Below are 14,880 nucleotides of genomic sequence, written 5' to 3'. Positions count from 1 at the left end.
TTCATTTGATGAACTGGAAGATATAAAAACAGTTACAGATGGGGCCGTTTGTGCTGAGATTAAAAAGAATAAATTAAAGTTAAGAACAAGTGGAAGAAGCCACCAAAAGTTCTGCTGTACAGTTTACAAATGAACAAAACATTAAATTGTGAAACTGATTTATGTCAATTATGAAACTGATATATGTTGTGGACCCCGACTGCTCTCAGCAGACTTGCTCTCCTTTACAAATAAACACTGTAGATCCTAAACAGAATACAGCACTCCAAAATGTAACATTTCCACCAAAGGCCTTTTCTTTAACACTTAGCTGCCATGACATTGGTAGGCCTGGTGGAATACATAAATACACACATACATTCTATTGTTCACTGATGCATGTTACAAATATGCAAAGTTGGTTTCATACAAGACATAAGAACATTTTCCATATCAAATAAACAGAAATACATAAGGGTCTACACATGCTGTAGAGTCTTTGTACAGATATATTATAAAAAAATAAATGGACAAATACGTACATATATCTTCTCAAAAACCACACACGGCCCCACAAAAGGGAGCTCTTTTCACAGAATGCATGTGTTCGTGGTTATTAGTGTTAACTTGTGTAATTGTAGCCTATGTCTTGTAGATTTCACAAAGAATCTGCTACACATTAAATAAAATGCCTCTGCAATGTCACATTTGTTGCAATCCATTTAGAACCACCATTTAACAGACATCGCAAAACTAACAATATAGTAAGACACTAAAAAATAAAACGTCACAGAAAACTTAACTTTGATCATGGTGGTAAATATTTTGACCACAAACAGTTTACAGTGGCACAATGACATGATCGTTGGGAAACATTTAGGTCTCTGGTGTTTAAATAAACTCAAATATGCATTTTTGTACAAACTGAATATCATTTTTTAAAATCTTTTTAAACATCACTCTGATCTGTTAAAAGACAACATTTTACTCACCCAGTTATATCTGGGGACACAGTGACCCACAGGAGCTGAGAGTTATAAACAAACTCTAAATTATCTAAATCACAAACACACCTTAATGTCCATTAAAATTGTGCTTTGCCTTGAAAAACTACTTGTGTGCATAACCTCAGTAGGTACTGTCGTTCAAAGAACCACGGTTGCGTGACAACTTGTATTCACTTCCAAATAATTTGGTTTAGATAAAATGGACCCTTGTGTTGCTGCCATATTGGACTTAAGCTAGTGAGTAAAATAACTAATACAATAGAAAACTACAACAATGTGACCCCAGTCTGCAATAAACAATATTATTTCTTTAAAACTGTGCCTCAGCTGGCTAATTGTATAATTTAACAGCATCTACAACAACCATATGTTGTGGAGAAGAAGAGAAACACGAGTGAACTTAAAAGTGGGAAGTCCCTTTACAATTTGTCCCCTTTTAACAATCCACTGTCTGCTGACACACACAGCTCAACTTCCTAAAAGATTGGCAGTTGGTAGCATCTTTAAAAACACTTATAAAAAAATACAGTTTATTCCCAATTAGCCGTAGAGTTGGTTCAAGTAGAGATTCATAATTCGTTCAAAGCCTTTAACCGCAACTGACTGAGCTCGGCTGATACAGAAATGTCCATCTCTTAACTGTTGTTCAATGTTTCCAATAATAATCAAAATCAATGATTTTTTTTTACAAGCTGGATCTTGTTGTCATAGTTTTGGCAAGTGGACTGTTTAACACTGAACTCACTAACGTAAATGTACAGTTACACAATGAATATTTTCATTTATATCATTTAACTGCTGTTTTTAACCGGAGTGCAAGGTAAATATAACTGCAAGTGCTAGTTTGACTCTGACCTCATTTCATTCCTCCCTCTCTCTCCCCTTTCACTTCTTCAACTGTCCTGTCATTAAAGGCCTAATATGCCCCCAAAAATTACACTTAAAAAACAAAAAACAAAAAAACCATGACAATGCTTTAAAGTGATGGTTTGGAGTACTTTCACCCTAGGGTCCTTTGCACCACAACCTGGAGCCAAAGAACCCCCGAGAAGCTTTTTTTCTCCTGGGTCGAACATTGGGCGAGTTAGCGCTATCAGCTGGTTAGCTTAGTGCAGGCGCTATTGGACCCAGGTGTGTATCTCGTATTTTACACCACTAACAATGCCCGAAATGATTAAAAATTATTTGCTGACATTAGGAGAAACTCTTAAGCAGGTAAGGACTGTATTTGTTATAACTTTTCACTTCTTCTGTAACAATCTTTAAACAGAAAAAAATTACATCGCAGAGATACTCAGGAAGTATCTCGGCAATGACTGTGGTGAGGACAGTGTTAATTACATGAGTATTAGCCAAATCTACAACAACAAAATGCAGGCTTATAAAGCTGTGTGAAGTAACATGTTAACCGTCATCAGCAGCTGATTTGACCCTTTAAGTGATCTTGCACAGGATTGTAGCTAATGTTTTAGTGTACCAATATTGGAAAGACTGTGTGTATTTTAAATGTAGTAGGCCTATCAACGGCCTACTGAAGAAGGCTGTATAAGAAGAACTAGATTAGCCAGCCGTATGTAAACTGGAAGGCAGGCAGGCAGTATCAAACAGTCAAAGTGTTGTTGAAGTGAACTGAAATGCTACTTGGCCCAGCTTGGAGTTCAGAACAAAGAACTACTCTGATTTATGGCAGTAAAGGTCTTTAAGAGCTTTCAGTTCTTCAATTAGTGTCTTATTTTGGTTCTCCAGGACGGCCACTCGGTTTTCCAGACACTTAACATACTCCTTCTTTTTCCTGCGACATTCACGGGCTGCCTCTCTGTAGGAAGGAAGACAACATTTGTCTCTGGGATTTGGGGGAATTTTTGTAAAAGCTGTCATTTTTGTTCTCATCATACTGTCTGATTTTCATTAACTGCACCTACCCCAGACTGCCTTTTAAACGTGTTATGTTAAGATATATGATTTTGGGAAACTTGTGATGCAAGAGCAAAGCCACTGTTTACACCAAAACTTACAAAAACACAGATTCCCCGTCTTTTCATACCTGTTCTTCATGAGGCGGACTTCCCGTTTGCGAGTGACCTCCTCTGTAGCACCCTGGGTGGGGAGGGCGGGGGACGAGGCCATGACCACCCCAGGGGCGATGGTGCTGGCGGGGGCTGCTCGGATCTGATAAGCTTGGACGTCTCCGGAGGCAGCTGAACGGTGTGATAACCAGAAAGTGGAGAATCAATGTTTTTACTAACTTGTTTGGCTGACTGAGGATAGGGAAATGTTTTTGATTCAAGACAATAAAATTCGTTATTAATCCCACAACTAGTTAATTCACACTGTTGCAACAGTAAGGGATAGGGGAAAAAGTACAACAAACAGTAAATATAAATAAGTAAAAAGAATAACTAGTAAAAAGTTAACCTAAGGTAACTTTGCTACCAACAGCACGAAATGAGCAGAAAGAAAAATTGCTTTTCTGCAGAAAGATGTATAATAAATTGGAACATTCACGTAATGGATTAAGGTGCTAGCTTTCGCCATATTACATACCACTGCATTAATACAGTCCACTCTCACCTTGGACCACGACCTGGTTACTGGGAACCAGTATCTGCTGGCCGTCGCTGGTCTGTGCATACTGGAGGATGGTGGCTCCAGGCTGGGCAGCGGCTGCTGCGTTGGTCATGGTCAGAGTCTGGATGCCCTGGACTCCATCTGTACCGTTATTGGCCAACTGAATGGCTCCTCCCTGTGTAATTGCAACTGTGTGTTTGGTGAAAAGGAATAAATGAAAGAAATTATTCAAATAAAACAAAAAAGTGGAAATAAGTCTTTTAAGCAGTGTTTTAATGTCAAGATTATTTTATTTAGATTTGGTTCAAGGGAGTTCATAAAGGTGCTTTTCTGTGGCTTCACTACAAACCCTATTTTGTTATATTTGAATATGAATAAAAAAAATGTTAAAGAGTGTTTTTGGGACATTTTCGGCATTCCTTTGACGGGACAGCTGTGGACAAGAAAGGGGAGAGAGAGGGGGAATGACATGCTGCAAAGGGCCGAGGTCGGAGTCAAACCCGTGGTCGCTGTGTCAAGGACTAAACCTCTATTTATGTTCTACCAACAAAGCTATCTGGGGGGCAGAATATAAATAAAATCTAATCCTGTTCTGAACATTTTTTATAATCATATTTTAAACTAATAATAGTTTTTGTAATAAAAAAACATATAAGAAGTATTAATAAAATCAATAAAATCCTAGTCTATGTCAACGACGTTCCACTTCCGGGGATTTTTCAGGTGCCGCCGGAAATTCCACCAGATGTTCCTTCTTTTCAGCCGGATATGCGTCAGCGTTACCTTCCGCTTTCTTTGCGTTGGCATTTTTTACTCCAGTCGATTCATGAGGACTATGGTTAACTGCTCCTCAGATCTCTGCAGGGTAAATCCACATAGCTAGCTAGACTATCTGTCCAATCTGAGTTTTCTGTTGCACGACTAAAACAACTTTTGAACGTACACATTCCACCAAAACAAGTTCCTTCCTGAGGCTATTTAGCAGCACCACTGTGGCTCTGTCTGGCGCTTAGTCCCGCATAGGACAATTATGATTGGTTCAAAGAAATGACACAGCTCCACTGGACCAAACATCACCTACTGTATTGGCCGCTGCTGGTCTGGTAGATAGGTGTGGGCACAGTTACAGTGGTGATTGAAGGTGTGGCAGCAGCTGATGAATCCTCCTCAGCCCTTTCCTCCTCGATACGAGGGACAGCCGGAGCGTCGGATGAAAGGTCGTTCAGGATTTTCCTGTTGGAAAAAACAACAGTGGGAGTAACAAAACGGGTGGGCAAGGTTAGTGTGATGTCATGAGCTGAGCTTGTCATGAGAGATAAATGTTACACTTATTCATGTGAAATATTGCATCGGTTTAAATATCCCCATCACCTTTTGATAATCATTTCTATGCCCCCGTACATTTAATCCTCATTGGTTTTCACTGAAAAACAGCCACATTTTTAAAAGAGCACTTTTCAATTTTCAAAAAATAGTAGTTAGTTATATAAAGTAAAAAGCAGAATGTGGACCAAAATAAATAAGAACTGATTAACCATATAAGCAAGTAAAAAACAAACAAGAGTTGGTATTTGCACAGCAAAGCAAGTTTTGTTCTACATTTTGCATGATCAATTATAATAAAATTTTCATAGAATGAAATTATAAATGTTGTGTTGTCGTATGAGCCTTAATAAAAGTCAGTGTTTGATTTGGTTATGAAATATCATAATTTTCTTTCCAGTCTCCTGAAAGTGCACGCACGCAAGCGCACACGCACGCAGGCAGGCAGGCACGCACACACACACACACACACACCTGTAAGAGGGGCGTCGTGACAGAATCTCTCTGCGCTTCTGACAGTCAGTGACACTGTCTACTGACTCCTGTGAATCCTCACTTTCTGCTATGGTGGAGATCTGGAACAGTCAAACAAACCTTCTGACTTATTGTTCTTTACATTGCGGCTAAATATGAAACACCAGAAACTAGGACTGTAAGTGTATGTGTTTTACCTGTACAGCCTGGACCTGTGGGGACTGGATAACAGACGGCTGTGCAGCCTGGATCACTCCGTGGACCTGAACTGTCTGTCCGTTGGGAAGCTGTACCAGCGTTACTGTGGGACCTGTTGCTGAGGCGTGGCCTGTTGTCATGGTTACCTGAAATTCAGAAGTATTGTGCTGTCTGCCGTGTGAGCACTTTAACAATAACATTTTATTTTACATTTATCGCATTAAAAAAAAAAAATTATTTCAAAATGTTTGGAAACGGGCTCAACTTGCCGAGCCTCGTAGCAAAGTGCTACTTTTCCGATTTCTAATGATGTTAACATCTTGGGTTACCTGTGCTAAAGTAGCGATCTGTGCCTGGGTGATGTGCTGGGTTTCTGCTTCAGTCACAGTCGTCTCCACTCCCTGCTGAACCTCCAATGACTCCATCCTCATCAGCTAAGCTAAGGATGAAGATTTGAATAAAAGCTGTTAAAACTTAAAGCGTAACTCTCGCCAAAATGCAACCCAGGGTCTTTCTTTGAATATGCCTGAGGCAAACTTTCGTTTAAAGCATAATTAGGTTGAAAACGCCACTTTTAAGATTTACAATATTATCGTTTTTTCGGTCAAACGGCCTTTTGAGTGGGAGAGCTAGGGGCACTTCTATAATAGCGTCAAAATCACTATTTTTAAAACACTAAGAAGGCTGGACACAACATGAAATTTTGCTCCAAGTATCACCAGGGGCTCTACACATGAAGAACAGTGATTTGTGAACACATAGTTATCTAGTATCTCGATCTCCAAATGCAACGTGACAGGGAGGAGAGTAAAGATGGAAAGCTCCTAAAGCTTAGTTCCATATAAATGCACGGATAATTTGTTGTTTTTTCATTAGTGAAAAACAATATTGACCTTGTAGTTGTAAAAAGAGCCTCATAAAACAATGACATGTCCAGCTATTGAGTCATCTGCATTTGGAGATTGACACTTTTTAGCTGACGAGATGGCGGATAGTGGAAACAACAACGTGAAGTGAAGTAAAGTGAGTTGTTTAAAACCGTTGTTGTTCTCAAAGCTCAAGTTCATGTGTAGACTGTATATTAGTATTAACAGTCCATGGTAGAGCCCCTGGGGATCCTCGGAGCAAAGTTTCATGTTGTGTTGAGCTTTCTAAGTGTTTTAAAAATAGTGATTTTGACTCTATCATAGAAGTGCCCCTAGCTCTCCCATTCAAAAGGCCATTTGATCGAAAAATGAGAATACAGTAAATCTTCAGAGTGGCGTTTTAATCCTAATTATGTTTTTAAACAAAAGTTTGATTCCGCGACATTCACCAAAATACTCTAGGTTGCATTTTTGCATTTTACGCTTTAACTGCAGTCACAACATCTGTAGTTATCAGGATCACAGATGGTTTGTGTTTTTCAACCTCAGCAAACCATACAAAGTGAAAAACACATTCAAGCAAACACAACAGAAATGTGCCCTAAAATAAGAAGACACAACCTAAAAGCAAATTTGCTGAAAAAGTGTATTTGTAATGTACAGGGAAACCAACAAAGAATGAATTGGGTTAATTGGCTATTATAATATATAACTATTATATATCTAATATTACAGAATGTGTCAACTAAGTACCATCTATGAGAAAACAAGATTCCCTTAATTCTTCAATCGTAAAAAGTTCCAAGAACAGTCCTTGAAGAAATGTTTGTTTTATCTCAGTTATGTAAGATATCATAAGGCATGTTCACTTATGGTTCTTAGGAGGTTGTATACAGTATATCTACAAACTGTAAAATGTCCCTGGAAGCTTCTTCTACTGTCACTGATTATGCAGTTGAAATGTTTTTACTACACAACAATGTTTCAAATTTGAGGTCTTCCCAGTTCAACTTGGTTCCGAGCACAGACTGAATTATTTATATTTAGGCCGAATTATATTGTAACTGATCAGGTACTATTTCCATAGGCTTCAGTTCTGTATATAACACTCCAGTGGATTGCGGCGGACTCTCTATCACCCCTGATCAGATCATGCGTCAGCGCCATAATGATCACATGAAAGTGTTTTTGGAGGCAGCCTGAGAGAGTGAACTGTGGAGTGCAGAAAAATGACTACTGTTGTTCTTTTCAACAGTGGTGGAGTATCATGCTGCTGCCAGTGATGGGGTTCTCTCTGTTTGGCACAGTAACATTTGGGGTCCTTAGGTCTATTTTAGACTACGTCCAATTGTCCTCAGGTCCTTCAAATAATGTTTCTTTTTTGGAAAATGAACTGCACATATCTCAAGAACAAATTAAATTTACTTTATATCATATAGGAATGAGGGAATCTCAAAGGATGTTCCCAGAATATTCCTGCAAACGAAAAAAGGTTGGGAATCCCACGATGCTCATAAATGTGGCACTATTCTAGTTCAAGTTTATGGTAAAGAAAAGTTGGTTTTCTGCTGCACCACAGTAGTCATACAACTCAGAATGAAGATATGGGTGCTGAAATCAAATATGCATGGGTGGCTGAATGTGTGCATTTGAAAATAGCATCTGCATCTGGTCATGACGATGATGTTCCATGTTGACTAATCTTATTATCGTGGTTCCACCTGTAAATTCAGAATAGTTCAATTTCTGCCACTGACCACTTCCAATAAACTTTATTACACCATAAATAACAATTTAAACAAGTTTTTTCATGTCTCAAAGTGCCTTAACTGTGACCCACTGAACCTTAAACATTTTTTTTAATGACCATATGTACATTTGTGGCATGCCTACGCAGATGTAAGACATTATGACTTAGCTAGCTCTATAAGTTTTTAATGAAAGAATACAAATGATTTGGATCAAATTATGTTTTGAATAAAATAATAAATGGGCTCTTATGGATTACAAGGTAGTAAACAATATCAACGATTTACAAACCACGCTTCAGTTTTGTTTTTTTACTGTATAGTGCTCAAAATGTACAATATGATGAATATAACAGTATGATGCTATTTAAGACAGCAACCTGACATAAATCCTACATTTATGAATCTTATTGTGTTGAGATGTTGTTGACACAGAGTGGTGTTGATTCACCTTCCATTCATTCCGGAGGATGTAGTTTGCGGTGGTGTCGAAATGGATTGCATTTAAGTTAAAGGTGTTTCTATTCATATTGAATACACAGTGGGGAAATGTTAGAAAACCAAGTGGCGAATGCAATGAATGAATAAAGAAAAATCTTGAAGGCCAAAAAGAGGAGTGGTGATACAGTGGTTACAAGTTTACAACAACAATGAAGTTGTCTTGAATCTTGTTTTCTGATATTTTTTATTTATTATATATTTATTTGTTCTTGGTGACAGTTTCACTTAAGTCAAAAGTACAATATTTGCCTATGAAATATGCTGGTTTTGCACATGACCATAAAACTACCTTTGGCACTACCCTCATTCCCACTGTAAAACAAAGTCTCATTAGGTATATAAAAGTAACTGAATATTGTTTAATATTATCATATTTAAAATATTTGTAAATGTACGATGGTTCAGTTGAATTAATAAAGTACAATCAGCTCAAAATTGTACTTGTAGAAAATACAGCACTTGAGTAAATGTACTTTTGTTACTTCCGCCACTGACTAACCCTTGTGATTCAACCCTGTCTTACAAGACAGAAGAAAGTAATGAATCTTCTGGACACTTTAAACTTGTTGATCCTCCTGCTCTGAACCAATCCACCTGCAGACAATATCATAATAATAAAGGAGCCAATGAGCCTCGGAGATGTGACTGCAGGCGGCTCGGTGAGTGTTGATCTGGGAACGTGTTGTTCAGTGATCTCACACTGTGCGTAGTTTCTCTCTGCTGCATGATTGGCTTTACACATTTCTCCCTCTGCTTTTCAAAAATCACTTACAAGTGTGACAGCAGTGCCACATGGCCGGGCAACGCCCCCTCAACACACAGCGGTCACATCCCGGGAGATAAGAAACTATTCAAACTAAAAATACAAGGCGCTTGTTGAATCTCCAGGCCCGTGTTCATGTTTTCAACATGCAACCAAACGCGACGGCCTGCATGGCCGATTTCTATCGAGACAAAATGAATGGAAAATAGAAACAACTGTATTATATAAGTTGAGCATGTATAGGACTCAGAAATATTATATATCAGATTGCAAACATTAAATTAAATCAAGCAAATAGCAGAAATAAATGAACATATCGCCACTGATGTGATGAATGAATGCGCCGTTAAAAAACAGCGCACATCTTTGCACGTAAATCTCTGTTTGTTATAGAATAATAGTTATGTAACAACGCTAAAGTCCTGTCACATCTTCTGTTGTGTTAACCCCCAAACTGTCACTCCTGGTTCATTATCAAAGCCGCACATTTGCTCTCTTTCTCCCGAACAGCCGCAGCCTCCCCTCCCTCCATCCTGCTACAAACACACCGCGGCGCCATGATCTCTTTGTTTCCTTCGGGCCGAACCCGACCAGACCAACACTTTATTCGGCCACGAGCTGTCTCTCTGAGACCCTGGCACCGCTTCCTCCTTACCGATACAGACTCCCTTCGTCACTCCCGGGCCTCCGGAGCTCCACTTTTATTCTGGCCGACACGTAAGAGCCCGCGTCAGGCTACACCTCCGCCGCGTCACCGGGAACAACAACACGGAGATTGGAGAAGAACGAGAAAGCAGATGGCGACACTGGGCGAAAATGACCGACGTGGGAACGGAGAAGGACGGGAAATACCGAGGAGAAGCGAATTCTAACGACACCCTCCTGCTTCGTAAATCATTTGCCAAAAGCAGTTTAATACTTATGTAAGGAGAACAACAATTAGATTAACACGATGGTCATAAAAGCCTATTTACTAGAATTTAAAGGGTCGTTCGGCTCACCTAAATCACATACAACTGATATTCTTCTTCTATTTTAAGTTGAATGTGGTTATGAAACTGGTTTTGGTTGATAGATCTCTAACATAGCCTACATTTACTCCAACATTGAACCTACAATTTTGAGGTGCTTAAGCCTACTTGAGTATTTATTGGAGTATTTCTTTGATTTGCATGTTACTAATTCACTACATTTTGGAGGCAAATATTGTATGTTTACTTCACTATAGCCTATGTATTGAATACCTTCCTAGTTACTTGCAGATTAAGAGTAGAAATACAAATATAAATCCAGTATAATTTATGATATGTTATTGATTAAGTGTTTTGGTACTTTTAGTAGACCTATATTTTGATTCTTATAGCCTTCTTTTGTTTTACTCAAGTGTGGATTTGAATGCAGTATGCTTTTTTTTTTTTCAAACTGTGGTATTGCTACCATCGCTAGAAGTAAAATATTTGGATACTTCAACCATTGGAAAATTAATAGTGAACTCTGTAATCATTCCAGGTATCCATAACATTGTTTCCTTGGTATACAATTTGCTATTTTATATGTTTTTGTCATCTTTTGACATTACCATCAGTACAAACACAATAGTATTTCCAAGCTAATGGCACCTATATGCATAAGATCAAAAAGGGGAATTATGTTGATGTGATATGTGATATTTGTTATGTGAAGTTTTATTACAATATGATATCTGGTGTATTGAATGGCTGGTACTCAACTGCTCTGGGCTACTAGGCCTACACTATAAGAAATAGGACTTTAAAGTAGAATGTGACAGGTTTGCTAGAGACAGTTAAAGGAAGAACCTTCTCTTGATTCTCTTGTTGTAATGCTGAGCATAGTTTAGTGAGACGAAGGGTCCATCCTTGAGATCACAGTCTATGATTCATATGCACACATATGTACAAGTTAGTCTCCAGTTAACTGCCAGGAGTGCATCCACGGTGGATTTAAACCAAGGAACTCTAGCTGTGAGGTGGCAGCGCTAACCACTGCACCACCATCTGGTTTGTGTACATCATTGTGACAACTAAGTAAAGAATCTCTACCCATGTACTTCTGCTACCCAACACCATTCCTCCACACCCCTGAAATGCATACTTATTTCTTCAACAAATCACAGAAGCCATTTTGACATATCACAGGTGTAAATGCTAAAATGAATGATGGCTGAATTTTACTCAGCTGCTTCAGTTTCAGGATCATGGTATTGTGCATGCTATGCTCACCGTCACGCTGTCGTGACTGGGCCCCTTGAATAAAACGGGAGAAAGTCACTATTGCTGTAACCACCAGGTGGAAGTATAAGACTGTTTAAATGAGCACGGCAGCTGGGATCAGCAGCAACATTGAAATGCATAGCTCACATAAGAAAACAAAGAAACTCTTAAAGTTTTGAAGAATGTTGGCAAAAACACAGGCAATAACAGGATTTTCTCTCACGCATCATTGTGAAAATGAGATTTATTTTAACAAATTATCAGCTCCAACCTGGGACTCATACCAGGTTTCCTTGCTACTTCATCCGGGGTTAGAATTTTGAGCTCCAATATGCCTCAGGGTGGGATACTTAATTAACCTTTGGTACATGATTCTCCGTGCACACCTGGGAATCACATGCAGCTATTAGATTTACAACAGCATTGCCATTTCTTTAAAAATAAAACAATCGAGGAACAAAAAGTCTTAATTTCAAATCAAAGTATTTTTTAGGTCTGTCTCCTTTCAAGTCAAAGAATGGCAAACATCTCATCTAATTTATTCTGTCAGGATACATGACAGAGGCACCCTGTTTGTTTCAACCTCCCCAGATGGTGGCGTTGTAGAGCTGTGTAAACTCTCCGACCATGTGCTCCCTCCTCTGTCTGCCCCCCCCCCATCACAGAGAGAACAGAGCGGCTGGTGTGTCATCAGGCAGATATGTGGAGTTTATCAAGGCAATTCCTTTTGTAATCCTCCTGATGCTCGTTGCCAGTGTTTTATCTGTTTAATAGCATTTTACTGCTACATGTCGTAAAAAACACCCTTTTTTATTGTGACACCAAACACATTGTTTGGGGAATTGACCCTGCCTGGGTAATGAACAGCAGGGAATTTGCAGCCAGTTATAAAAAATAAATAAAAACCAGGCGGGTGGAGGAGGCGGAAGGGTTGAGACAATTTTGACCCAAAGAGAAGAGGAGGAATAATTTACAAGAAGGGGGCGGAAACATGTCCCATAAGAGGTTTCATCATGGGTGATTGTTAGGAGTTTTCTGGTTTTGCAGGATTGTTGTCCATTACTAATCATTTAACAAAAACACAAGAGAGTCATATTTTTAATGCCACTGCTTAAGTGCCATTTTGTAATTTGCAATATATATTTTTGAATTTCTAGCAGCTGTGGGACTACTGCAGTAATACTATGCTGAAACTAACCCGCATATGAAAATATATTCAAAACTATAACTAACTATATAACAAAAATAATAGAAATATGAACACAAAGGCTTGAGGGTTCTGAGTGATTAAGCATCATGTCGATGGTCTTCATCAACTTAACAAGTAACACGTCAGACAGCACTCACCACCACTAACAGCTACTGTAAACCGCAAATAAGGGACTTGAAGAATCTATGAGAAGCAGCCCCTGAAGCTCTGGGGTGGACCAACACCTTACGGACAGCCAGGGCCTGAAATTAACACCCAAACAAACGTCAAATGGGGGTGAGTTTTGCCATTGTTGGTTTTTCACAAGTCCACCATTAGCTTAGCCTGGAAATCCAGACCCAAATCTGAAAGATTAAGGGTCTGGCATACAGTAATGAAAGTCACCCATCTTGATGGACAGACATATTAATTGAGCACAAAGAAGCACAAAGGCACTTTAAAACTTGCCCCGTTAACTGCCGTTTTAACTCAGTGGAAGCTTGTTCACATAGCTGCAGCTACTCAGTGTTGCCCGCACGATTCAGGTCGGGGTTTTTTCAATCGAAAGTACTTGCAAATTTATAGCGACATAAAAATGGTCTGGAATTCTCCTTTAACTTCAGTCCCTGTGAACAGCCCTTGTCCCCAGAAGGAACTTGCCAGAACGGCTCCATAACGGTTACACGCAGGTGACTTGAGGCAGAGGTACGGTACAGACCAACAGGTGTTTATTTCACCAACAATTAACAAAAAATAGCGGACATGATCACAACAAACAAACTGAGGACCACGGGCAGCATGTGGTCCTGACAACAGCAGCGCTAGATGGAAACTGGCAGCCGTCGTCACAGGCTCTGCATTTGTTGCCTCTGGTCTCTAGACCAGAGATCCTCAACCGTGGGTCTGTGGCCTCTAGGCACTTTTTGGGGTCAGGGACAACCACACAAGACCAGTGATGGACTTTTGTTGGACAGATAACAGCAAGTCTCACAATGAAAACGACAAAATACTTTGTAACACCCTTCCAAAACCAAACATAAAAATGTTCTCATATGACCCAGCTATGGTAAAGGTTTGGTGGCTTAGGCACAAAGATCCCTTTGTTTTGGTCATTGGACCATCATCGTCTTGGTTACAATAATAACCATTAGGTTAAGGTTAGGGAACAATTGTGGACAAGGTTTAAAGAAACCAACGTTGATAGATTGTAGGAACCAGGAAGCAAACACCTCCATCTGCAGACTATGTGGCTTTATAACAATGTAACACTGCCCCCACCTTTAGGAGTCATAATTTGATTACATGGCACCTGGAAGGCCATGTCACTTAAGCGTAAACATAATGTTGTTTTGGGGTATTTGCTGAAATCACTGATGCCTCTTTTTTCTTTTGGAGGACAGTCTCACAAATGAGGATGCCCAAGCCAATATTAGCATTTTGGGAAAGCAGTCCTTCAACATTTCAATGGCTGCTGTTGTCTGGTTGCAAATATATAAAATCAGATCAGGCTGTCGGATAGAATAAGGTAGCTAATGCAGGAACAGGATTTGGTGCTCTGTGTTTTAGACATACATGGGTTTTAAATTTTCACTGAATCGAAACCCGCGCTACTCATTTCCACTGACACTTGGCGTGTTTTTGAAACTCGCAGAAAAACTGTGAAACGTTACCTTTCTGGCAAGATCTTTTTTTTCCTGTGTAGTTAGTGTAGTTCAGCAGCTGTAAATTATTTTATTTCATTTTAAGAGTTTGAGTTTAAAAATAAATAAAGACAGAGTGGAAATAAACATGAAGAAGATAAATTTCTAGGGCTAAGATAGAGAAGTAGTGAACTTTTGACCAAAAGAGAAGGGGAAAATTTTGAAGGTGGTAGAAACGCATTCTACTAATAAGTCTACATACATCAGACGGACAGGCAAAGAAAGAGAAAGAATCAATAGAGGCATTTTGCCTATTATCATAAACACACTGTGTTTGTCTGTGTGTGTATGTTTGTGTGTGTGTGTGTGCGTGTGTGTGTGTGTGTGTGTGTG

At 39.2% G+C, this 14,880-nt stretch overlaps 1 protein-coding gene across 1 annotated transcript; it reads right to left on the bottom strand.

The window, feature by feature from the left end:
* Positions 1 to 1,673: 1,673 nt before the first annotated feature.
* Positions 1,674 to 10,262, bottom strand: creb1b (cAMP responsive element binding protein 1b). Its single transcript, XM_034885551.1, has 8 exons — positions 10,083 to 10,262; positions 5,879 to 5,988; positions 5,549 to 5,695; positions 5,352 to 5,452; positions 4,636 to 4,787; positions 3,558 to 3,743; positions 3,031 to 3,184; positions 1,674 to 2,802 (listed from the first exon to the last, which is right to left on the bottom strand). Exons 2-8 carry the CDS (start codon positions 5,978 to 5,980, stop codon positions 2,658 to 2,660), a joined length of 987 nt encoding a protein of 328 aa, XP_034741442.1. The 5' UTR covers positions 5,981 to 5,988; positions 10,083 to 10,262; the 3' UTR covers positions 1,674 to 2,657.
* Positions 10,263 to 14,880: the final 4,618 nt, after the last annotated feature.

This window comes from Etheostoma cragini, chromosome 11 (genome assembly GCF_013103735.1).
Source record: "Etheostoma cragini isolate CJK2018 chromosome 11, CSU_Ecrag_1.0, whole genome shotgun sequence".
NCBI lineage: Eukaryota > Metazoa > Chordata > Actinopteri > Perciformes > Percidae > Etheostoma > Etheostoma cragini.
This window is presented reverse-complemented; position numbering and strand designations above follow the sequence as displayed.